Source organism: Thunnus albacares, chromosome 11, assembly GCF_914725855.1.
Source record: "Thunnus albacares chromosome 11, fThuAlb1.1, whole genome shotgun sequence".
NCBI lineage: Eukaryota > Metazoa > Chordata > Actinopteri > Scombriformes > Scombridae > Thunnus > Thunnus albacares.
In genome coordinates this window covers 13,820,974-13,847,131 of record NC_058116.1, presented here as the reverse complement: position 1 = coordinate 13,847,131, position 26,158 = coordinate 13,820,974, and the positions used below count along the sequence as shown (strand labels likewise).

Sequence of the window (26,158 nt, the reverse complement as noted above, 5' to 3'; positions counted from 1 at the left end):
TTAAATGCAACATAAGTTAAATAATAATAATAGTTAATTAATGAATAGCTACATGTTCTCATTACGTCATAACTGTGTGCCTGCCCGGAACGAAAGTTTCCGTTGACGGATTTAAATCTATAGGCGCACCTCCTTATAGGAGACGCTGTTGTGGTCACTAGGCAGGTAACTAGCGAAAATCCTCTCCTTTTAGAGATGTCTGTGAAACCAAGCGATAAGTAGAAAGGGTTATTACAGTCTAACATTAGGCAAGAATACTTGAAATTTGTTGAAAACAAGTGTTTTCCGTGTCAACTCTGCTGTGCTGTTGTCTTTTGTTTTTCTTCTGACAGGAACAGCGAGCATTCGGCAGTAATGTCTTCGTTATCCCCAGATGAGCTGAGGAAGAGACTTTATCAAACTTTTAAAGATAAAGGAGTGCTTGATACTCTCAAAGTAAGTGCCAGTTACAACGTTGCTGTTGGTTTTTGTTGCCCAAGGCTACTCTTTATTTGAGTTTCTTCATCCTTCTTTCTGATCTGACGCAGACTCAGCTGCGTAATCAACTCATCCAGGAGTTAAAACACCCTCCTTTGACTGGAGGAGAACCAGTTCCCAGGCCTGTCTCTCTAAGATCTGAATCCCTTTTGGTCTCAGCATGTAACAACATAGTGGCTGATCATCTCCGTAACTCAGGGTATGAGTACACCCTATCCATATTCTACCCTGAAAGTGGCCTGTGCAAAGACAAGGTGAGCATTACCACATTTAGTTGATTCTGTTTAGACTAGGGCTGGTTGATATGGACAAAATAAAATATCACTATTTTTAAATATCATTATTTTTAACCAAATACCTCAATATTAATATTGCGACAATATTGTAGGGATGACTATTAGTGCTCTCACTAATATTTACACAATGAGATTTTTTTATAAATAATCATCAGTAATGTGGACATAATGATTAAGTGGATAAAGGCGAATAATAGAACAGCTAGAACAATCAGGTAAGTTCAGAAATTACATCACTTTATTGTAATGCAGCCTTTAGAACCAGGAAAAGACAACACTTATGCCATATCACAATATTATGATATCCAATATCACAATATCTATATAATATTGATATGTTGCCTCTAGCTTATATATAAAAGGAATATTCACTGCAAATGAAGTTTTCTTTGTCTTTGATCTATTTTGGCAGGTTTTCACAAAAGGAGACCTTCTTCAGCTTCTTAAAATTAGTCCTGAATCAATGCTTTACAGATCCCTGGTAATTAATAATATGATGTAGAATATTTTTCCTGAAATACATTTAAAAGATGAAATAAATCTTGTTTGTAATAAGAGTGTCTTATCTTTTACAGTCTCAAAACAAAGAGAACAATGATAAAGGTACGTGCAGTATTCTTTTCCTTTCAATAAAACAATTCCTGCTGATAAATTCTATCCTTGATATATTTTATATTTTCTCTTTGTCCATCAGGGTTCCTAATCAGCCTTCTAACACAGCTAACACATCATTATACTCGTGGCCTGTACCATGATGCTGATACTCAGACAATCAGCACTGCAACTTATGGAGAGTCTCTCGGTATGATGAATTGATGTCTGAAAGTGACCCTCTATATTCCTTACACTTGGCCTTGAGCATAGTATTTAATGTTTTCTTGCTCTTTTTACAGTTGAGAAGATGAAAGTTATCGATAAGGAATATGAGGGCTTCAGTTACAGCGGGGACAAATGGTTTTCATTCCAATCCAAACTGGCTGCATGTAGAAAAGAGATTGAAGCACAGATGCAAACAGAAATGAACACAAAGGTACTTATGAATACTCATACCTGCAATAAACAACATTTTCAAAAGGCGTCAATGCTTTATTAGTATGGCTAAAATATGATTAGGTAGAGTTTTCTTGCCGTAACATTGTGTCTTTTGCCTCTTAAGATGCAGCATTTTAAAGATGTTGAAATCGCCAAGGTGAGGATGGAAGAAAAAGCACAATTTCACAAAGAATTTGATAAGCTGAAGCAAGAACTGGAGAGGACTTATGAAATGAAGGCAAAGGCATTGATCGAACGGGAGAAAAATGCCATTGATCGGTTACAAAAACAACAAGAGGTAGATTACTGTTAATGTGATGTACAAATCACCTTTTAAATTATTTGAGGCTTTATACATCATACTCTTGATTGGCATCATTTCCAATTGCTTTAATGTCAGTAGTTGTTTTTCTCTTTGCTTTAGATTGAAGAAAAAAATGTCTACATGCAGAGACAAACAATACTGAAAGAAATCGAGACAATGCGGAACAGAGAAAGTGAGCTGAGACTGCGAATGGAGGCTTTTGAAAAGTAAGGCCGTTTTATATCATTCATTAAAGTGATGTATTGCTACGCTCTCTCATTGTGACCTTTTTATAGAAAATGTTACTTACTGAAAGTATGAACACAGGACTTGCCAAATTCATGAAGAGAAGGTGAAGACTACTGAAGAGCTGCTGAGGAGGAGAGAACTGGCCGTGAAGACTATGGAGGATACATATGACCAAAGGTTGAAGAATGAACTTTCCAGGTATTTTAATGTTTAAATAGGAATTTCTCGTGTCCATTTTTTTTTTATTTGACTCAGATTGTCACCATTGTTTAGAAATATTCTCTTGGTTTATCTTTTTTTTTTTAGGGATATTCTCATTATGTGACCAGAGGATGTCACTGTTTTGTAGGGTTAAAGTAAAAGCAATCAATGGACAGAACATGAATTGGCAACTACTTAGAAAATTAAATAATCATTTTTTGAACTGCTGGTTGCAGCTTCTCGATCATGAAGATTTGAAGCTTTTCTATGTTGTACATGATAGTAAACTAGATTTTCTATCTTGGACTGACAAAACAAGACATTTGGATATGTCACCATGAGCTCTAAGAAAATTGTAATTTTTCAATATGTCATATAATAGAGTATCTGGTCATTCACTTGACTAAATGATTCATTGCTTTTAAATGTCTTTAAATGGCATCTGGTTTGGTTTGTTACTATGTGCTCTTCTGCAGTAGGAAAAGGAAACACGGATTTTAAAGATCTTTTGTGTTGATTTAGTTTTTTAAGTGTATTTCTTTGTCTTTTACAATATTAGGTATCAGCTTGAGTTAAAGGAGGAATTCATCAAGAGAACCGACAAACTAACAGAGAATGAGAACAGGAACAAGCGTGAGTATTTAAATGAGTGCAGTATTACTGTCTAACTTGCTGTTGGCCTTGTTTAGATCATGTGAAGTTCTTTTTCTTTTTTTTCAGTGGAAACTGCTCGTATCCAAAAGGAGTCCGCTGAAATTAATGCCAGAATAGAGGAGCACAGTAGAACAAGTTCGGAGCTGAGACGGCTGCAGGTAAATGAGACAAACCCCAGTCCACCCATCCGTCCCATCCATCTTCATTAAACACAATATTCAGTCTTACTAAATAAACACTTGTACTCAGTCCAAATCATTCAATGTTATGTGATTCTATATCAATTGTACAAACATTTTGATTATGCCAGCTCCCTTCATGTCTTTCAGGTTGAGCTGGACACAGCGCAGCAGCAGGCTTCCCTGCTGAGTCAACAAAAGGAGCTGCTAAGGGAAAGACTGGAGACTATGAGTGATTATCCCTGTTTAAAAAGAGAGAAAGCAGAGCTGCAGGGGCAACTGCGGCTGCTAAAGAGACAGTTGGAAGAGGCCCAGGAGGAAAACCGGCTTCTCCATGCAGGTGAGGAGTGACTTTCAGCACTAGTACCTCCTAGGAGTCTTAAAATGCTGTAATTTTCTTCTATATCCAGTTTACCATGAGAAAATAATATAATGTGTGTTTTCTGTCTGTAATAATGTGCAACCAATTCCTTTGTGGATGGGGAATGTAATGTGTTATAGCAAGTAAATCCATTTCCTACGTTGCATTCAGAGTGCTTGACTCTGGGCTCTTTGTGAGCTGTGGCAGATGCAGTGTACTGTGAAGCATTCATGCTAGTCTGCCCCACTGCTACAGACTCAGCTGAGTCTTTTTGAATGTGTTCAGGCTGCCAATGTGGGGCCTCTGTGCTGTGTTTGTAGCTATGCAGACAACTCTCTGAGGAGAAAGCAGAGAGGGAAGGGGGGGATGTGAAGCAGAGTGAAGGGGAGCAGGCAGCACAGTGAGCACAGACAGAGAGCTCTCTTTACCCATGGCAGAGAACCAAAATTTTACCTCTCTCTCGGGGATACAGTATTCTTCCTGTTCAAGGATGGGGCGGCGGGGCAGTGGGCCTCTCTCCTCATCGCTGACAAAAGGCAGCACCATGTTGCCTAAGCCCTATGTGCTGTGCTCTGATGCTGGCTAGAGTATTTAAAAAACACACATTTAAATCAGAACAACTTCTATGTATTACCAGATTTTTCATTAGTTTTCCCACTGAAATAGATGCATTCCTCTTTCAGAATATGTTTTGATAATATCTGATAATTTCCCTCTCAGACATGGGCAAGCCATCCAAAGAGCAGTTGGCCTTGCAGATGGAGCTTCGGAGGTTGCAGAGCGCTCGCAGGCTGGATGAGGAAGAATTTGACAACCAGAAACAGGTGCTGCAGGCACAGCTCCAGGCTGAGGTCAGTCACATTACAACCTCTCGCTGAGCGTGGGAAAGAATGAAGTCAGCTTTTTTTTTTAATTTCCTTTGTTATATCTCACCTTGGAGAATTGCTTGTGTAATTTGGTTTTGTCCCTACATCTGTGTTTCCAGTGACCTATTCTTGTTTGTGCAAAGTATAGCTTTATGTCTGCTGTTCCGTGCAGGTGGAACGATGTGCTCAGCTCAAGGCCCAGCTGACAGAGTGTGAGGAGAGGTCACAGTGGATGACTGGACATGTTGAGGACATCAAAATGCAGCTTCGCCAAACTCAACAAGGTACCCTGTTGACTAGACATGCATTTTGTCATGTGATTCAAAAGTGACATCTAAAGGAATTGTTTGACATTTAAGGAAATATAAAAGGTAAAAAAATCTGGATACCAGTACCTCTAAATCTCACTAATTGATACATCATATTTGTTAATTTTGCTTAAAAAACCCAAGTATTAAAAGGACAAAATGTGCTTATGTACCAGAACTACTTCTCTGCTGGTTACCCAGCAACCTCACGGTGATGAAAAGACTCAAGGAAGTCACTGCTCCAGGCCAAGAAATAGTTCAGTACATAACGCTTCATAAAAACACAACGTTTTGAATAAGAGCATTTAGCAAAATGTCAAACTCTTCCTTTAAATCCTCTAAAAGGGAGGTAATTTTGAAAATTTAAAGGCTTCAAACAAAATTTGGATAGTAGATAGTAGTAGCAACTGGATCTTAGGTTTATATGCATGTTTAGAGTTCTTTCTTTTCTGAAATTAGTTTAACAAACTTTTTCAGGTCTGAGCTGTTTTTATGGTGGTTGGTCTTTTGTATTAGATGTCAACTATCTTCTTGTTTGCTTGTTTCCTCTTTTTCTTCCTTCCCTTTCTTTTTTGTGATCCATTCAATGATGACAGCTCTTGAAAATGAAGTGCTGCGTAACCCCAAGCCGTCTCTTGTTGATCGGTCGGTATTGGAGCTCAGTGCTGACAAGCTGGTTCCTCCTGACATCTATGTGGACAGAGCCGTGCTGAGGGGCAGGATGGGTTATGATGATGTTTATGAAGCAGGTGGGCCCTTGCGAGGATGCAAGTCACCTTGGAATGAGCCTCCAGATTCTGACTTGGAGCTGGTGGCTGAAGCCAAAGCTCGGATCCAGGAGCTGCAGAAGGAGGCTGAGACCTTGGAGGAAGCCTACAGGAACTACCAGCAGAGGGCAGTACGCTCCACCATCTCACACATGCTTCTCCCAAGACCACTTTCCCCTCAACGAGCACATCCTATACATCAGCCTGACTCTCCCCTGAGGAAACACGTTTCTTACCACTCAACCCACAAACAAAAGGTCTCGCACAGACCGCTCTCTCCCCAGACTACCAGAACCCCTTCTTTGGCATCCCATGACACCAGAAACACCTTACCACCTGCACAATCAAGAGTGACCTTTTCAGAGGACCAAAACCAGCCCCAGACCTCAGGTCTTTTCACTGACCATCTCCATTCAGTGGCTGTACCACTGTTTGCAAGAGATGGACATCCTCTGGATGAAAACTCACCACCATCCAGGTGTCAGTCGTCCTCTCTGCACTCTCCCTCCAGGAAAAAGCTTCAAAGAGAGATCACAGAAGGTACCTTCAAAGATTGTTTTATCCTGTCAAAATACTTCAAAGTATTAGATGCACCAGCTTCTTTTAACTGCCAAGAAATAAACAATGGTTTCATGTTGTCAGTGTTCAAATAAGGCACATTTAACATATGTTTTATTAATGTTCCACAACATTCAAACGTTCAAAACAGTCAGTCCATATCTTTTTGACAGTCTAATAGTAATAATCTTTCTCCCATGAGGGTATTGCTTAACATGAAGTTTTTGCCCCTGCTAGAGGCAGTTGTGTCTTTGATGACGTTCCCGGAGCTGTCATCTGACAGACAGCTCCCTCGTGCCCCCCACGATGAGGTGGCGACCTCAGGTGACTTTTCCTCTGAGCTCAGTCCACCTCGCAGTCCTCAGCTCAAGAGCACTGCACGAGACCCACCCAGGTACCATCTGGCACTGCTTTGGCAAGGACAGTACAACATATTTAGGTTTTTTTTTTTACAGACTGACAGTGAATACTAATGCCCTTATCTTTGTCTTGGTTTTGTTTCAGTGCACCAAAGCAACATCCTGACTTCTCCAGCTCGGAGTCCTCCCCACAGCCTGAGAAGATAAACCTTGAAGATCTCACAGGGATTTTACCAGGTACTCTAAACTAGTGTGTGTTGTTTTTACTTATTATTGTCTAAATTTTTGTAATCTTAATTCACTGCATTGTACTTGATGCACTGCTGCCTTATCCCTGTGAGGTGATTGGACTGACCCACGGCGCCCAGCACGGCTTGGTCATGACATTGCATTTGACGTATGATCACATAATTGTTGTCAAGGGGGAATTTCAATTTAATGGCACATAAAGTACTTTTACAGTTCTGTTGCATGTTGTATGACTGTTTGTAAGACATGGAGCAGGGATGGCAAGCTCTCTGGAAATTCATTTCAAAAGTGCAATTACTGTAATAATTACCTTTTTAATACTGGAATTTTCCTGGTTCTGCCAAAAGCTTTCAGTGTATCCTGGAATGAACAGCCACACATTACATATTGTTTATTTTACATGACTGCAATGGATGATGGCAATGGTGCTGAAGTGCTGAATAGTGTGATGTGCATTGTGCCCTATCTGTGTGTAGAAAAAAATGTGAACAGTCATTGCATGTATTCTCATACTTTCCCTAGTGATGCATTTTTGTACGTAAAAGCAACTTATTTCAGATTTCAGTCACTTAAATTTAAATGAAATCACACTAACAAAATGGAGTATATCCGGTATGGAGGTTTTGGATCTTGGACTGGCTGTCTTTTAATGAGTGTGTGACCAGCCTCCAAAGTGTCCTTTCAGTGGCCCTGCACAATGGTGAAGATGAAGGGCAGCTGATTATGTATTCTGTGCTGGTCCTCTGGCCCTGTTGCATTATGGTGGAGCATAAAAGATCTCTTTGTGCGTGTCTCCCTCCAGAACCCGGCCACATTCCAGAGCTTCTCCTGGACACTGCTGTCCCTCTCTCTGAGGAGGCCCCTGACGGCCCCACTGTCCCCCGCCCACAGACTCCACAGGACCTCCCAGAAGCCCTGATAGACGCACAGGGTCAAGCGGGTGAGTCGTTAGCCCCAATATCCAACCCCACTACCCCTCTCCCACCCCCCCACACACACACATATTTTAAAGCAAAGTCTTGGTCAACCCCAAATGACAGGAACCTTGTTGTTCTACTCAAGTCAGACACCCTGTTCATCTTCTACTGTATACCATCAGTGTCATTGTGCTCTCACATCACTCATCATACTGCAGCCATTCTTTAGTACATTAATGTTCATATCAAAGTAACATACCATTAAAATACAACCGATCTACATCATCTCAACCCATATGTTCTTCCAAAGTCCCACAAAGCTCAGGTGAATTTTCTTTGGAAGAAGACAAAGAAGATGAAGAGCAGAGATGGGAAAGAGAGAGAAAAGAAAAACAAGAACGAAGGCAAAGAGAGCTAGAGGAGGCCAGAGAGAGGGAGCTGCAAGAGCTTGAAAGACTGGAGATAGAGATGGTAATGATTATCTTGAACTCAGTTCTTTTTAAAATGTCTTTTGCTGACCTTTTACATATTCATGGACACTGAGAAAAGATAGCTTGATGAGATGAACATTGACGGTATCTGTGCCTGACTAGCTTTCGCAAGAGGTGGAGCAGCCGAGACAGGAAGAAGAAGAAGAAGAAACAGGGATTAAGGAAGGAGGAGAAGAAGAGGCAGAGAATGCTGGGGAGAAGTCTAAAGGTGAAAATCCCTTGGAGAAATACATGAAGATGGTCCTGGAAGCAAGAGAAAAGCAGCATGCACAGGTGAGTTGCACCCACCCTTTTGCCTGAAGCTACTGCAGAACTTTTATAACGGATGTGGAGAAACTGAGCATTAAACTTTATGTGTTTTATGTCAAGAACCCTGAAAGAGAAGAGGCAGCACATATGAGCCCTGAGGCGAAGAGTTTGTTTGAGGAGAAAGATGACAGGTAACTGAAAAAGGATGAATAGATTTGCAGCTTTATTTGTGTACAGAACAACTTAAGTTTAATATTTCATGCTGTTGCGGCAGGAATGTTTAATAATAATAATATAAACCTACATAATCCTAAAAAAACATTAATTTCTTTCGTGGTTTCTCATCTACTGGTCTTTTATATCATGTTATTTGATGTGGATATATGTTGTCTAAGGATGAGTTAATTGAGAATTATGTCACTATTTTTTGGCTTTGGGTTTTTTTTCATGTCCCTGGAGGCTTTCACTAATCAACTTACTTTTGTTTTGCCAGCATTGCAGCATATTCACACAAGGATGAAGATGATGATTTCTGGTGAACTGGTTGTCCCATAAACCACTGAATTATACAAGCTTCTCTAGTCTTGCACTGTTTTAAATTTGATGTTTGTATTGTGTGTGTATATTTTGTACTTTTTTGCTTTTGTTTCATCAACTATACGAATAAATCATATTGGAATAAGACTTTTTTTGATTGACTGTACAATATAAAATAAGCTATTCTTATCTTGCAAAAGAAAAAAAACACAGCAACAGTAGTTTTTTTAATTATTTTTTTATTTTCATAAAAACAGTCAACAGGCCAGTTGTGTAATGTCATAAAGGGGATTCCAGTCAGACAGGATGTTGGATTGTTGTCCTCCTGGTGATTGATAGGTAGCCTTTATTCTTCCATTTTTGGTTCATTCAAGAGGAAACATGGCATACAAAGATACAATGTGATGTAAATTAACTTCTTGTAAATCTGCCACGTTTCTACTCGGCCAGCTTAGCCCTGCAGGTTACATTACAGGTTCTGTGCTACAATATCTCACAGATACTGTATATTTATTGATAAAACATTGGACAAAGTGACAGTCACAATGGCATTCATACTTTGGCTGAAATTTACAATTTAGATTGCTGTACAATTAGATAAATGACTGGTGTTGCAATTAATGGTTATTTTAACATTTTAAGAATTACGCTTCAATAATTCGTGAGGAAGCCCTTGACATTCATAAAAAATACAGTATACTATCAGGCAACAAAATAATGATTCATATACTTTTGACTTGAATAAAAGAACCTAAAAAGCATCTAAAACTACTCAGCTACATAAAATAGATTAATTTGTATTCAGTTAGAAAAAAAGGAAACAGGCAAACACTGCCTACTACTGCTGTCAGTATACATGACTGTATATCACTTATATCACTGCAGAAACAGTTGTCTTCATGCAACAAAGAATCATCAAGTTATCCCTGTAACTCAGCTAACACAAATAAAAGATTACACGAGTAATTATGTCAACTTTATGACAATTGCACATCAAAAACAAATGCAATTATAGAAAAGTATGAAAACATTTTTTAAGTGGTTTTATCTTCAAAAATAACAAAACATCACTAAAAATCCTGACTTGTAATAAATTTACATTGTTCACACCTACTAACTTCTTTAGATTCAGTTCGGATCTACATTTTTTTTGTACCAAAGCACATGGGACAAGATTTTTAAGTTATTCTTGTTTCATTAAGTAAATTATGATAATACTGTAGAGATTTTACAATAGATATTAAGCTGAAAGCAGATGAGGGGTCAGAGAGCTCTCTTCATTGGCAAGCTTTTTTTTTTTTTTTAATTTCCCTAATTTTTTTTAAGAATGAATGTCCCTCTATTTTATTGGCAGCAGTCCACATTTAGCAAGCAAGTTCATCTTATTGCATCATAAAAATTAAATTCTATGATACTGTGATGCAGAGGAGCTCCTGATGTATGCGTTTCGTTTACTTTACAGCTACCCTAGTACATACTATGTGTTTTAGAAATTTTTTTTTTTAACATCATAATGAAATTTTTCAAACCATACTTTTACCAGGAGAAGTGTTGTTTGTTCCAGTGTTCCATAGGCTCTAGTGCACACCTGAGGTAGTGTTAATGTAGGCCATGAAAGTTCTGACTTTTAAAGGATAAGGCTGGCGATTTTATATATTTTTCATATTGTCAAAAAAATATCATGTGTAGAGCTAAACCAACAACCTTAAAAGTATTGTGTGTGTATCCAAAGCCTGATATATCTTATTCCTCTGTGCCGTAGACCTCTGCTGTTGTCCACAAAACTATTAAAAACTCATTAATGGGCCACACTGCTGCACCGGATGACATGTTCCCTCGCCCCAAATTATGGTCAGTAGTTTGTTTAGAAATGGTTCCAAGGACTAATAACAGCGATCATGTTTTCCTTCTCCGGAGAGTAGTAAGGCAGTTGGTTCAGTTTACAGTGCTTCACTATCTTGTTGTGCTACATATCACAACCTCTTAACTTTGCACTGAAGTTCTTTGAGAAATTTACAATGTAGTACGAAGTTGTGATACTGCAACAAGCGGGCGTAGCGCTGTAAACGGAACCGTGTTCCTGGTTCCTGCACATGCACAGTGCTGTCTGCCTGAACTACTCTCCAGAGACTGAAAAATAAAGAAAATTACCAGCCTTATCTTTTAAATTATAGCTGTACAATGAAAATTAGAATCTATAATCAATGATTAAAACTCAAATGATCACTTATTGAGATAGTAATGTGGTTAAATACCTCTTTTACAACAGAACGTGGTGCACATTTTATATTTTACCTGTGAAGCAGATTCTGAAATAGTCAGTCTTGTGTCAGTACTGTGTGACGCACTAACTCAGATTGGTTGTAAGGCCTTTGATCTTGTGTATAATTAATCTGCATTTTTGACTGAAAAAAATGAGGAAAAAAGTAATGTATACATTCCCTTGCTGAAAACTGGCAACCACAGATTGGAAGAAAGACAGAGCAAGACTGTAAAACAAACTTGTTATGTGTTGTATAAGAATAGTGCAATGTCTCAAGCTTCACCAGCAAAAAATGTCTATAAAAACATGAATATCAGAATTCAAAATCAAAACTTTCTTTTCCCTACAAAAAAAAAAAAAAAAAAAAAAAAAAACAGCATAAATGAAACTTAAAGTAGCAGTTCCAAAACACTTCTCTGTGAGTTAGTGCAGAAAGCAGTACTGATGCATTAGTTGGTTAGGAGCCTGGTTAGTACTGCACAGTGTCAGGGCAGTTGGCAGGTTATATTAGCTGAGCGTTGTCTTGGTCCAAAGGGGCCACAGTGGTTGGCCTCAGTGTCTATGTGTCATTTGCATATGTGTGTGTGTGTTTGTGTGGAGTGTGAGTGTGTAATATCCTTATGTGTAGGAATTGAGGCATTCCTTTGAGCGTGAGGTGATGTCCTGCAGCTCCCGCTCTTCCTTCATTTTGATGTCTTGGTAGGCATGCATTTGACTGGCATCCTTAAGGTAGGCCCAGTTTGCTGAGAGAATCATGAGGAAGTGGATCTGGAAGAGAAGGGTGAGGTGGATGGCCGGTGAGCATGTCAAAGATGCAAAGCAAGCTACAGGAGTCCAAGCTACAGTACGTACATCACAGACATACACGAACATAAAGTTAAGCTTTTAAAAAAGACTTAACACACGAGGGTGACAAAAGACATTACAGTTACAATTATTGTAACATTATTGTTACAATTACCACTAATACTGGAGTTACTATCTTGCTTTGCACATTACTACAGAAATTACACCTTTAAAGCATGAGGATGAGTAGAGAAAGAGAGCAACATGCAAGCTTTGTGCAGCTGTAAATTGCTGGAGGTTAGTGCAAAGCATGAGATTCTGCATTTTGAAAATCTGACCCTGTTCCATGTGCATCTCAGTATTATTTCCTTTAACACTCTTTCTGTAGGATTTATAAGAAATAGACCAGGGTAGGGATACTTTTGTAAACAAAGATTGTTTATTTTATATAGAAAGTAAAAGCTACAGTCTTCAAAAACGTAGGAGAAAATTAAATATATGAAATATGGAGTATAAGTCACTATAAACAGATCAAAGAATCCGAAAAATGTAAGCATGCAGGCTCAGTGTTAAGATAAAAACAAATGGCTCTTTAATGGCACTTTGAGAGAGAAAAAAGGAAAATGTATGAAACAAAACATCAACTTCATAGCTGAGGCTATACCAGCGTCAGCTCTCATAGAAAAAAATACATTTAATCTACTCTAAAATAGGAGAATTTCTTTTTATAAAATACATGAAATTAAAACAAGGCTTAGGGCCTCATGCAGAAGTATACCCCTGGTACTGGCCTAACCCTTCATAGTGTGCGGTGCTAGGTATGTGCAGTTACTTTGAAATCTACAAGACACAACTGGTCACCATCATACTCATCAGCATAATAAAGGTGATGAAAGGTTTTTAGTTCGGTTTAGAATCTAACAAAGTAAATGAATACTGAATGTTCTCTGTGTAACACTTGATGGTTTCATGGGTTGGTACCGAAATGTAAAGGCTAAGCAAAGAAACCAAAGAAATATAAAAAGGACAAGGCACTTGGCCACCGCTACTTTGCCATCGTAGCTAGTCCTTTCACAAATGTAGAAGAATTCATCATCACCAAAACTGCTAATCTGGCTATTGAAAACATAAAGCCTGAGAACACCTTCATTATTTGTCATCAGATGTCCACATAAAATCATTTCAGAGCTTTACACTATACATCTCTATCCAGAATTCTTAATGTAACTCAGTGTAAAGATCATGTTTTAATTGTGTTTCAACCTGCATACGTAAAATAATATTTAAATTAAATTTAAAATGTATATTTCACAAGTGACTCAGGAGTTCGTGCACAAATTCGCATTTCAGCTCTGACTCTAGTCAACTGATGCTCGTCTGATTATGTAAGGTGAAGTACTGCATGCTAAATACTGTGTGTTTTTTTTGTTTAAATCTGAAATACTCATGCAGTTGATGCCTTTGTGCAGGTCAAAATCAGCTTTACGCAATACGAATATAAATAACACTGGTGTGGTCTTCTATAAAATTTGATGGTGACATATTTCTATGAGTGAGTGCCAAGGAAAGCAGAACAAACTAGTCAACTAAACACCACCCCATTCTGAAGACAACTTTCATCAGGTGTCCTCAGACAAGCAAAATCCCTGGATACCAAATGCTAAAGGCAGCATACAATCAGCTATTTACACTTCATGTGATTACTAATGGAGAGATGTTGATTTTCTTTTTCTATTCTCAGGTTTTTAGTTCATTTCTTGTCAGTGGCAACTGTCTCTACTCAGCGCAGCCTCGAATGCTGCACTGTGCTCTTAAAACAGTTTAAAACTTAGTGCAGCAGTCTTCTCGACTCTTAAACTTCAAAACAGCAAAGTTATAAGTGGTAGCCATCATGTAGATCAGCTGGTGGAAGAGAACAGAGAAGGTGGTAAGAGAACATGCCGGTGACATCTTCGTCACTAGTATTGTGACAAGTTAGTAAAGTGACCTGTCATTTTCCAGCAGTAAAAAGTTAAAAGTAAAGGAAAAAGGACCGTAACTTATGGTTTTAGTCCTACAAACTCATTATTGAAATTTTTAGAAATGATTATTTATGATGCCCAAAAAGTAAGTGCAATGAAATCCAGGACAAACTGCACTCTGTTCATCCTAAAATAAAAATGGGGCCATGTGCATCTAAGCAGATGGTAAACAGCAAATGGAATTGGAGCTGAGGAAAAGCCTATGTGTAAATTTCCTTGGTGTAGTTACACAAACCATTAAGTGAATGAGAAGAGAAGCACTTGACACATGATCCCCTGATGCAAACTGTGCAAAGATGGACTAAAGGGATTGGATGGAGAGACTGGAGGGCTGCTTACCAGAGCGATCACAGTGGCTCCTGCCCCAGCGCACGCTACAATGTACAGGTGATAAGACAGGTAGAACTGGAAACAGACAAGCAACAGTGATTGTTGTTCAGTTTTTTAAAAACATTTGTATGTATGTTGTAGGGCTGTAGTCTCCTGGTTGAGTGGTCGATTAGTTGGTCGATATGCTCTCGTCTGACCAAATTCTCATTGGTCGAATAATCGCCGTGTTACCTTCATAAGGAGAGAAGTGCTACATCAGTAGCCTTCCAGGATTAATCCATTATTTCCTGCGGCGGGAGGGACAGACTAACAAATTACCTGTTACCTGTGAAAACGGGGGTAATTTGTTGTATTCAAAACACCCCTGTTGTTTTCACAACTTTGAACTTGCCCAACCTAACCTAGACTGCTAGGTCTAACTGTACTCAATGTTTACTGAATGTTTACTGAATCAGCGTTTCTCCTATAATTATAACAACCTGAACGCCCGCCAGGCCAAAAAATATTTTTTAATGCCAAAAATAACGCCAAATATTAATTAATTCGGAAATCAATGGCATTTGGGAACCTCTGTGCAGCGCTGTTCTGAAACGTGAGTCAACCTCTCCATCATTACCTTGGAAACTATTGGTAGCATAACTCCGTTTAGGAATAGGGCATTGCGTAATATGTTTACGTAGCAAGTGGGAAAGAGCGAGTGGCAGGAAAGTGACGGTGAATGCAAGCGGAGCAGTACTGAGCAGTAAGTTGTCAGTCTGGCAGTAAATGTACAGTACGGACTACAGTGTAACAGTTACAAATGCTAAATGTCTTGTCTGTTGTTTCCCCAAGCGCTAGAAAAGTAAAGGGGGTTAGCTCCAACAGAGAAATGTGTGGCTGCTGAGTTCACTACCCCCCCGAGACTAATCGATTAGTTGAAGATTATGTATGATTTCAGTCGACCAACATTTTCTTTGGATGACTACAGCCCTAGTATGTTGTATGAATGTGTGTGTAGATAGGAGACATTCTCTTACCTCACTGGTGTTGCAGATGTCACCTAGCGTAGATCCACAGGCCTTGCCTGGGGTGGCATTCCACGGGATAATTCCTGTAGCCATGAAATTCAAAGTTTTCCAGTTATACATGACAAATTCATCATATCACATGAATCATGATCAAACGTAACAAGTACAATTCATTTGCTAGAGTCTACTGAGTAGATATCTGCTGAGTACAAAGCACAAAAAATATTTTAGAAGTGAAATTTAAAAGGGTACTCCACCAATTTTACACATAAAGATCATTTTACTCATAATGAGGAGTACTACTCAGCCTGTGAAAACTCTATAAAGTGTGAAGTCTGAGAAAATAATTAGGGTTATCTCTGCTTGGGCTTGGAAACTTCAAATTTTAATGGAAAGCCTATGTCACAAACTGTGCTTTAGAACATAGGCATTTACCAGCCAGGGAGGGTCTAATGAAAGATGCAATCAAGTTGCATTATGGGAAATGTAGGATCCAGTCCTTCAAGAACGTGCTTTGGACTAAAAGTAAAGATATCTTGGCCTCTGTTGCATTGATTTCTCTCTTGCAAATCATCCAACTTAAAAAAAAAGTGCAATACTAAAAGCATGCAGTACTCCTTTAAATAACACAAAGCTATGAAAAAATCCCAGTCAACTTTTGTTGTTATTTCTTATCAGTACTGTTAAATTCTGCCTCTCTGATGCTAAAGATGGAGGTGAAAAATAGAACCTCATCTTAGTCTGTGCAGAAATAAAAAATAAAATATGTATGTTCAGTCTGTTTCAAAGCTAAAGATGCCAAGCAGGACATATTCTTAGATCTCTCACCATACTGACGAACATCCACGCAGATGGACTCAATGTTGGTGAGGTTGGCCATGGGAGACCTCATGGTGGCACAGGTGGACCACATATTGTAAAAGAGGAAGACTGGCACAGCAGAGAAGCCAAACACACCGAGCCAGGCCACACCCAGAATGTATGTGAGAAACACAAACTGAAAACACAGAGATGGTACTATGTTAGAATCACTGGATAATCAAGAAACTAAATCAGTTGCATCATATCATCATAACATTAACTCCCCGTCATCCTATTTGTCCTCTTGTACCGTATTCCTAATATCCTAATCTTTGTAAGTTTTTGATTTAGTTACATGATATGACACTATTTTTAAGCACTCTACTTTATCTTACATAGAATATTAAAAAAAAAAAAAAATCAAGTTTAACATGGCGGGGTGGTTGTTTTAACATACCATTCCACTGATGCAGCGTCCGCAGATGGTGGTCTTGAACTCACTGTGCAGTTCCTTGACGGCACTGGTTGTGTAGAAGCCCTCGGCAAGGAGAATGATCCCATACAGGAAGAAAAACGAAGCGATGCCATAGATGACATACTGCATCAGCTGTATTCTATTAAAGAGCAATGTCACACATAAGTTCAGTTGTGCCAGTTTTCAGTCTCTAACGTAACACCTGGAGAAACCCACTATAAATGTCAGGTAATAGCATGATGTACTGCTGTGGAAAATGACTTCTTACAATTATTCCATTTTTTTTTTTTGCATGAAATTTTTAAAACATGAGCAACCTGGTCTGATTAATCATAAACAGATGGTCCTGATTGAGATAGTGGCCCAGCTCCCCTAAGAAGTGAGGAGAGACACTAAGCCCAAATGTGGAGATAACAGGTGATACATGTCTCTGGAAATCATCCGCCGAGAGACAGACTGCCTCTGTAGACTTCTTAAATTCAACAGTGCACTCCAAGCCTACGCCAACATAAAACATATGTTCGGTCCTGTCTCTTGTCATTCCTCTTTTATTGCCTGGACTAATGGATGCACAGCAAAAAAAAGTCCATATTAGGACTGTTTTGCAGGATAAGGTGAACATGGGAGACATTATAAGCTAAAAATAGCCTACATGAAGTCAACCTCATTAAAAGTGATAGTTTCCTTAAGTTTAGGCCTCTAAAGATCTTTCTTCAATGTGATGGTTATGTAAGAACCAGTGAGAATAATGTGCAATGGATCCTATTGTGACATCATGGACACAATATTTTGAACGATCCAGGATGTCATCGTTATCAGTTTGACCTGTTTTTCAGACACTGTAGTACGTACATTAAGTATGAGGTCACTTACACATCAGTCAGCATGGCGTGATCACTGGTGACCTTGGAGAAGTGAGTTTCCAGGATGGTCACCGTGCCAGTGAGAGCCACATGGCCACACCCGCAGAAAAGGGCAACACCAGAGAAGCACAAGATGGTGGCCACCAGCGATGCATACGGCACCCCGCCTAAACATTTGATGCAGCACTCAAAGCAACCTGTGCACAAAAAAAAAACAAGAGAAAAATGTGTCAGTGATGAGTGTTATTTATGAAACAGTGTTTTATACAAAATGTCAACACCAGCCCCTAGTCCCCCATCAGGGACTGTGATTCACTTGTAGGACGGGAAGTCATCTTCGAGAAATGAATATTCATATGACTAATCCATCCATTCCTCGAGCCTTTTCCAGCACATATCTGGCAAGAGGCTAACACCACCCAGGAGAAATCAACAGTCCATCACTGGGCCAATTTAATATATTTGTGACTAATAACGCCAAAGGGCGTTTTATTACTCACCGGGACTCAAAAGACTTAAATGCTTTTTCAGCTTTTTCAAAGACTTATTGGTAATTTACAGATCAAAAGTCTCATACACACATGGCTACAGGAGACAAGTTTGTTCAAAGTAGGTTTCATAAAACCTGCCTGTGGTCTCGCTTGATGCAGCCTGCTTCATTTCAAGATTTCTGCAATGTAAAGCACCAGCAGAAAGAGTAGAACTTGCCATGAGCAGCTGCTGTTTTACAGTCCATACTGCCTTGATGTTTCATCTGACAATTCATCACTACAATTAAAGGGTACTAATGGCCATCCACAGGTCACAGCAATGGGCGTCTGCCATTCTGTAATGGAAATCAATGACGACTCACAATGAGGGAAAGAAGTGACCTAGATGGGTCTGTCTCATCCGATGTGTTCTTATGCTTTGTGAAATGTAGTCAGTCACTACAATGCACTGTCTGTGGACACATGCAAACAAACCCCAGTGTGCTTTCAATCAGATCCACATGTGTCTGACAGGATGTTATAGTCATACGACATCCTGGTCAATGCCTGTTTGTGTTTTAAAGCTCTCACATCTCACTGCAACAAAAAATACTTAAAGCTGCTATAATCAATGTTTTTGATGATTAACAATGAATCAAATGACTGTACATGTGAAAGAGGTCGCTTGTACTGACAAATCTACACAGAATTATCACCCAACTGTGTAGTTCCTGTCAGCTCTACACAGCATTTTAGCATTTTTCGGTTCATTGTTTTGGTTTTACCATCTGCAACTTTAGTGTTTTACTTCCCACTTTCATCAGTGTTGCTTTCAGACACAGGAAGCATCTATTTTCAGCTAAAAGCTCTGACAAACCCCACTGTACTCAACCTCCCCAGCACCAAATGGCAAACTAGCAAAGTTTGCTATTACGGCTGGGCCACACTGCCAGCATGAACCTCGGCAGTGCGTGTGCATCGCTGAACTGCTGCCAGCTCTATCTTTCTACATAGAGTTTGGCTTTGATAATGGCCATCAATATTAGCATGTTTCATATCATTTACTTATACATTTTATTTATATTTAGTTTAGACAGTAAAGGTTAAGAAGTCTGTGCTCAGTTGTTAAAAATAAATAAATAATATGTGATGTGAAAGCGGCTTTCTTTCTAATGGGCATGGTGGGGTCTGGTTGGGGATATTTCTGTGTCAGTCACATTACACTCCAATCCACAAAAATCCCTCCAGACAATATCAAGTTCCCCAAACAATCCACACACTCCGACAAAGAAATCTCCAAACTGTCAGGAGGGAAACTGACAACAAATAAGGAAAATAACAACACCAAATCTCCACCTGGAAGCAGGTGAAACAACAGGCAGGAGCCCCAGTTTGAACTTATATCACAGAAAGTGACAGGAGTTGAGAAAAGAAGCTCCATGTTTCACCGGCTCTCCGTACTGGAGTTCCCCCCAGAGAGGCTCCATGCTCCGAAATGCACCGCACAGGCTGACCCGCAGTGCTGACACTTCATGTCTGTGACATATTTTACATACATAGACATTGAAACCATAGTGAAAGGTGTAATGTTGTTGATGTAATATCAATACGACTGTCAACAGGTCATTTTCTCTGTCTATTTTTTTTGAGAACCGCACACATCACGCGGGAAAAAACACGCAATGATCTAATGACGATGATCTATTAACATGGGCGCCAAAATGAAAAGCAAGAGGTTCCGCAACACACACACGCTGCTCACACAGGCTGTGTGTCCCAGGCGTTAGTCAATGAACATAGTGGAGCAATTAGCAGCTAAGGAGCAAGAAATTTACTTCAGGAGAGCTAGAAGGAGAGTGAATATTGGACTTGCATGTGTTAGGTGGACACAAACAAAACTTCAAATAAATGCCCCATATCTAAGAAACTGTTTGCTTATGTGTTTGCCATATCAGCTTGTTGCGTTGCCCCAAATTAGCTTAAACAAATAAATAAATGCAGATTTAAGAAGTCCTGTTGGAAATTAAACATGTTTGTATTGTTCCATTCAATTATTACATTAAACATTTGTTTAAGAAAGTAATTTCCTTGAATCTCCATACAATAGAAGAGGCTAACAAGTGATATACTGTATGATTTCATTAATCAGTCATTTTCAAAAGGATTTACGAATTTCTGCTATTTATTTGTATTTAGTAGCAAGATGAAAAGCGAAGGAAACAGCAGGCAACATAAGCACATCTTGTGTTGAAGGAAGCGGACCAAGAATTATATTCTACTTGCTTGCCTCTTCCATGAGGCAAAGATCTTAAAAGTTCATCTGTGTTTGTCTTCTTTGCTGTGACAAAGGAAATTAAAACAGATATACTGCTGCCTGGACAATGCTTTTGCAGTGAGACGCTTCATCCTGACTGTTTGTGTAGTACAGGGAGATAAAAACATTTTTGTCCAAGGGTGAGAATAGGAGTTGCCATGGCAGCATGTTAACCACAACTCAATGAGTGCACCCACAGCAGAGTCACTAACTTCCATCACAGCCCACATTTCTCTGATGAGCATGTCGGGTGGGGGGGGGGGCTGGGAGTCGGAGCACGGAGCTCCACAGGATATTGAGCCCAGCTGCAAAGTAAATACAGTCCTTTTACAGGAAGCGCTGATCTTATAGTGGATGTCACTGTCTGATCCAGTAGCAGACTACATCTTGGCTATAAATCAACCAGCTCTCACAGTTAGAAGCTGTAGAAGACAGTCTCCCCAGCCACACAACATAATTTCCTGGCAATGAAGCTCACCCTCCTGAAGAGAAGAAAAGTTTCCATATGAAAAGTGTGGTCACGGTTTATCTCTATTACCAAATCTCTTGTATTAACTGGGTACAAAGCGACAGAGGCAATAACAACAGTCACACTAGTTTATTATGAATTCATTTGATCAATCAGTTGCCCAAATTATTAACTGTCCGTTTAATTCCAAACCCTGTTTCGAAATGCGTCACTATTCCCATTAGATCAACTGTTTAAAATCAGATAGCACGGCCATGGATGCCTGAGTCTTACTGGATCTGACACTGAGGAAAAAAAATGTCTCAACATGGATATTGTAGGGTTGTCTAAAGCTATAAAGAACAAAACTGTGGTACTACCACATCAGAGCAGTCTATACAGTATTTTAAAAATGCTTCAGATGCTTTGAAATATTACCCTGGCCATGTTACATCCCTCCCCTGGAGCCTGTCACGGAAAAGGTCAGGCTGACATGAGCGCATCTGCTTTGCTTGTCTAACTTGGTGCACTTAAGAGAGAAAACATACATTGTCTTTGAAAGCCACCAACCTGATCGATAAACCATCCGTTTGATTAGTGTCCATTCCACAGTAGTGGTTTGCTTTAGAAGCCATCTATCCATCCAGACTGAGAATGTCGGTTGAACGGCTGAATGCTACATATATTCACTACCGTGGCATGCAAACACAAAACCTTGAACATATAAAGTCGGCACATGAACAAAGACATCTCCCTCTCTCAATGGTGAAACCTTATTGAGTGTTATGCTTAATAACACAATAAATCCATGGTATTTTCACAGCTGGACTATGTTTGCTGGTTAGGATAACGCTGTTCTGGCTGGCTGAAACATAACTGGCTCAAGGAAAGACCTACTGACGTGGTTAAACTATTAGCAATCTCAGAAGTACTACTCTGTTCACAAAGGGCCTCTGTGAAAGCTTTATTCTTGGTATTGGACATCTGAAGTGACTCAAAAAAAAAGAAACATCAAAGCCACTCTTAAGCAGTCCTGCGCAAAGTACCACGGGGACAGGAGTCTGCATTAAAGCAAAATCAGTCTCATTCAGTAGATGGATTGAAATCAGATGTGGGATTTTGGAGTAATTGTCTGCGAGATGTTATGTGCGTTCTTATTATTCAATCTATACATTAAATCTAGAAGGCCGCATGTATCAGAATCAGTTCTTGACACCAGATTTGGTTTTAATTTTCTTTCTTTTTGGAAGGAGAGCAGGTAGCTGCACTGTTGGGTTAAAGGAATAGCTTGCAATTTGGGAAATACACTTATTCACTTGCTTGCTTAATACATTTTATCTTGTTCGTTTGATCTGAACAGAACCTGAAGTGTAAAAATGACAATTTGTAGTTTTACAGGGGGTTATGTCCTGGACAATTTATTGGTCAGGTACAGTGACCTCTGGGAGTCTTTACTGTAAAATTATTTATCTTGAAACAAAAAAATCCTTTAAAACATAATTCCTTTACTGTGCATTTATTCAAGAAGAAGTGTCTAGTTTAAAGGATTGCAATTAGGTAGGCTTATGGCTACCAAATTTCATCCAGGATGTTGTAATGTGTTTAAGAGTTTGAGAGAGAAAATAGATAGCCAGTATTGATAAACCTACGATGCAGCCAAGTACACTGTTTTCTCTTGAGTGCACTGTGTGGGATTTCATAGCTTACAGGATATTGCACTGCAGACTTTAGCTGAAACCCTCCTCCATGGGGGGATAGCAGTAGGAGCTGGTGACTCTCTAAACAACAAGCGTGTACTAAATGGATCCTGCTGGCTTGTTCGGACTGGAGCACCATAAATGAAAATCACGTTGGGCACCTCTCCCTCTGATGACTTTCACATGCTCCCAGTCCCTGACTAATACTCCTGGTTAGACCTCCAACCACTTCAATACTCTCCACTCTGCTACAGTACATGAATGAGGGGAGGAGAGGGCTGGGGGAGAGAGATATAAAGACAAACAGAGTGAGAGAGGGAAAGACAAGTTAGTGACTGTTTGTAATGACAATGTCAGGCCTTACAGCAGATTCTACATTTGCCACATCGGGATCACGAGGAGAGAAAGAGGGAAAAAAAAGACGCTTGTGTAAGAAAGAGTGTGTGTGTGTGTGTCTGCATGTGTGACATTGTGTGAAAGAGACAGAAAAAACAACAGAGACCGAGAGAGAGTCCAAGAAGCCCTGATACAAAGAGCCACTGTGTGCAGCCCTAGACTGTCCATCACACTGGACTCTCAGGGGCCATTCAGAACGGCAGTAAACCACGGCCTCGCTTCTTCCGGCCCACAGGCTGGAGGCCCAGGACAAGCCCACTGCTGAGCTCCATCCTGTGTGCCCATCCAGCACTGCACACAGCCCGGCCACAAAGGGGCATAGCAGCCACTTCACACTCCAGGAGAATCCTGTTTGTCAGAGCATCTCAAATCATCTAATGTGTGAATGAGATGGCTCAGGGTGGCAGGCAAACTGGCAGTGTAGATGAGAGAGAATGGCAGACAGACAGACAGACAGAGGCACAACTAAAAAATAAGGGTGCATCTTCAGCCCCCGTGTCCCGTCACCACAGTTTGCTTGCACCCAGACTCATCATATACTAACCCCTGCAGCTGGCCCTGCTTCATCACCACCCTCCATCCCTCAATAATAGCCATAACGCAAACACAGCTTGTCGTCACCACAGAGCTGAAGTCTTCCAACAGCTGGAACCCTCAGGGGTAAGTATAAATACTTCTAAGTTTTCCCTCGATTCAGTACTTGCGCAGAGAAATGCCAAGTGGATGTGATCTAAAGGGCAGAAGACATTTTGGCAAACATCGTTTAATCTGATGTCCACACCAGACACAAACACACACACACATGCCCACAAATCACATGCAAGACAAACATATACAAGCAGCACATAATCATATGTACAAAGAAAGTAAATATGTCATATACAAACAGACCCCCCACACACAAATAAACACACTTGGACACACGCAATTTGTGATGAATACATTGCAACTCTTCCATCTCATCCCTGAGCCCTGCAGGCTTCTATCTCCGTTAAAAACGCCATTCACTTCTAATCTAACATCTAGCCTCATTGCTAACAGATGTGCCTGTTTACAGCTAACGCTAAGTATTGTTGTTTGTTGCTCCGCGGGGGCAAGCTGCCAAAACACCATTTATGAGAAACAGTCTTATTTTCCACACTCTCCACTTTGAGGTGAGCAATACTTAAGATTGCCATAATGGCTATAATGGCCATTCTCGAGGGACGAGAGAGGTCCAAGCCTGCAAATCCGTCAAAAGTAGTCTCACTGTTTACTTATCTAACAGGGGAAACTTGTACTCTGTCAGATAATGGCTGGTGACTGCAGCTCACCCATGGCTGCATGTGAAAGGAGACTGAGGGGGGTGTGTGTATGTATTTATTGACAATAACAGGCAATGATGACTCATAATTCTTTTATGTGTATATGAGGACAAGAAGAAGGCTAAATATATGAGCATGGCTCATGTGATATTTCAAGTAAATGATGGGAGAGTACTAGTCAAGTTCAGTTTGTATAGAACAATATCATATACAATGTCTAGATGGGATTTATATGCCCACAGGACCCCGACCAAGCTACTTTCTAAGACATGGATCAAAGTTTCTTGGTGGTCTTGGGGTTTATGGTGCCAACCATATAATCATAACAACCCTTATTGCATGTTATTCTCCATCTTGCAGACATTCTCTCTCTTCCATCATTTCCTCAGCTCTTCACTGTCTACATAAAGGAATAAAAATCTGAAAACTACTTAAAAAATATGTAAATACATAAGTAAAATACGTTGGGAAAAAAAACAAGGGACAGATAATTAAGAGAGACCCCTGGCAGCTGAGGGTGTAATAGGAGTGGCAGTTGGGAATTTACAACATGGGACAACAGGATTATAATAGGTCTTGTACTAATTTCCAATAAAAGAGGTCCAGCAAAATCAGTCCAGTAAGCCCCGAAATGGTACTTGGTTCACTTGACCCCTAGTTTAATAGTACCAAGTAGTAAAATACAACTAACTAGTGTGTACTATTCCCCTTTGTAGTCTTGCCAACCAATAGCATTCTATTTGAACTTTCCATTACAGTTTAGAAATAGACATGCAAATACAGAAAACCCAATTTCCAAGTAATACGGATCAGTTTTTTGGGGGAAAAATACACACATTTTATCTCTCAGGGTATTTATGATGCATAAAGTGTAGTTGATCGATTTGCACAGTAACAGAAAATTAATTCTGATAATCTGTTAATCGTGGAACATTCATTGGTTCTGGAAACTCAAATATGAGAGTTTGATGCTTTTTTTCCAATTTTTTATCATAACACTTTTTTTTTCTGTTGGCAAAACAAAACTAATTTGAGAATATCAACTTGGGAAACTGTTTGGGGGATTTTTCACTTTTTAAAGCTTAAACAATCATTAAAAAAGATAAAAAATAATACTTAAATGCAGCCGTACCTACATGTGGTTGTTACCGTCAGTCAGGATTTCATCCAATAAATGATTTACCATCAACATTTTCAGTGGTGCAATAAATAATGAAGCATTTTGTTGGAGCAGGTTCATGTCTGTCAGAAGTCTAATTCTGGAACATAACTCTTCAGATATACAACTTTTAGGAGTTTAAATATTAATAAATTACTGAAATGACCAATAAAACAAAAGAAAGGTTTCAAAGTTATGCCCTTTTTTCAGAATATTCCATTATTAAATAACCTCTGAGAAAACTGCTTCTGTGAATGTCCAATTTTTAACCTGGAACAGGTGCACAGAGCCGATAGCAACAGAAAAAGCAAGGATTCCCGTTGATTCCCACAAGAAGGTGGTGAGCAAGTTAATGACACTCTCTTTGTAGTTGGCGCAGTCCTCACGGCTGTCTGTTTGTGAGACTGTCTGTTTCATTTATCTTTGTCCTTGCAAGCCCCTCATCCACCTCATTAATCACTAGCCCCCCTGAAAGAACAACTCAAACAAACCCTGGGGATTGATTGATCTACTGTTGATTCTACAATAGTCTCATTGTCCTTAAAAGTGACACTAGCATGATGATGACCAGCGGCTACACAACATCCCTCATGCAGGAGTGTTGTCTGCTGAGAACACCCCACAGACATAACCTAATGAGATCATAAAACAAGCACAAGCAAAAACACACTTGAAGCTAGACACCGACAACAATTTTGCAGAGGCAGTGAGGCACAATCTCCAACTGGAACATCAACACTTATGTGCACACAACCGCTGAAACGGGGAGA

General features: G+C 39.6%; 2 protein-coding genes across 4 annotated transcripts in view; one reads left to right on the top strand and one right to left on the bottom strand.

Annotated features, from left to right (window-relative positions):
• The first annotated feature begins 66 nt into the window (after nt 1-66).
• On the top strand, nt 67-9,201 carry ofd1 (OFD1 centriole and centriolar satellite protein). Of its 2 annotated transcripts, none has more exons than XM_044365028.1 (23): nt 67-165; nt 333-435; nt 528-731; nt 1,186-1,254; nt 1,349-1,376; nt 1,468-1,575; nt 1,667-1,803; nt 1,930-2,103; nt 2,230-2,336; nt 2,437-2,556; nt 3,119-3,192; nt 3,280-3,371; nt 3,543-3,732; nt 4,474-4,604; nt 4,792-4,903; nt 5,524-6,234; nt 6,490-6,646; nt 6,757-6,848; nt 7,663-7,800; nt 8,088-8,248; nt 8,371-8,541; nt 8,638-8,708; nt 9,011-9,201. In XM_044365028.1, the coding sequence occupies exons 2-23, from the start codon at nt 355-357 to the stop codon at nt 9,054-9,056; spliced, it is 3,174 nt and encodes a 1,057-aa protein (XP_044220963.1). In that variant the 5' UTR covers nt 67-165; nt 333-354; the 3' UTR covers nt 9,057-9,201. The 2 variants fall into 2 exon arrangements, with proteins under 2 accessions (XP_044220963.1, XP_044220964.1); XM_044365029.1 differs by having other exon boundaries at nt 151-227.
• Nucleotides 9,202-9,426: 225 nt separating this feature from the next.
• The window catches only part of gpm6bb (glycoprotein M6Bb), a 34,663-nt gene continuing 17,931 nt past the window's right edge, over nt 9,427-26,158 (bottom strand). The window contains exons 2-7 of one of the 2 annotated variants that reach the window (XM_044365030.1): nt 17,611-17,797; nt 16,720-16,876; nt 16,290-16,458; nt 15,471-15,544; nt 14,464-14,529; nt 9,427-12,085 (exon numbers count right to left, since the gene is read on the bottom strand). In XM_044365030.1, coding sequence (XP_044220965.1) covers nt 11,936-12,085; nt 14,464-14,529; nt 15,471-15,544; nt 16,290-16,458; nt 16,720-16,876; nt 17,611-17,797 — 803 coding nt within the window. In that variant the 3' untranslated portion in view covers nt 9,427-11,935. Of the gene's footprint in view, nt 12,086-12,520; nt 14,006-14,463; nt 14,530-15,470; nt 15,545-16,289; nt 16,459-16,719; nt 16,877-17,610; nt 17,798-26,158 lie in introns of those variants that run through there. The other variant, XM_044365031.1, reaches the window with a different exon arrangement.

Excerpts from the sequence above, each read along its gene's own strand:
- ofd1 (XM_044365028.1), top strand. The coding sequence starts at position 355 with ATGTCTTCGTTATCCCCAGATGAGCTGAGGAAGAGACTTTATCAAACT. Across the intron at positions 2,337-2,436 it reads CGAATGGAGGCTTTTGAAAA|GACTTGCCAAATTCATGAAG; the intron begins GTAAGGCCGTTT and ends GTATGAACACAG. Across the intron at positions 6,235-6,489 it reads TCAAAGAGAGATCACAGAAG|AGGCAGTTGTGTCTTTGATG; the intron begins GTACCTTCAAAG and ends TGCCCCTGCTAG.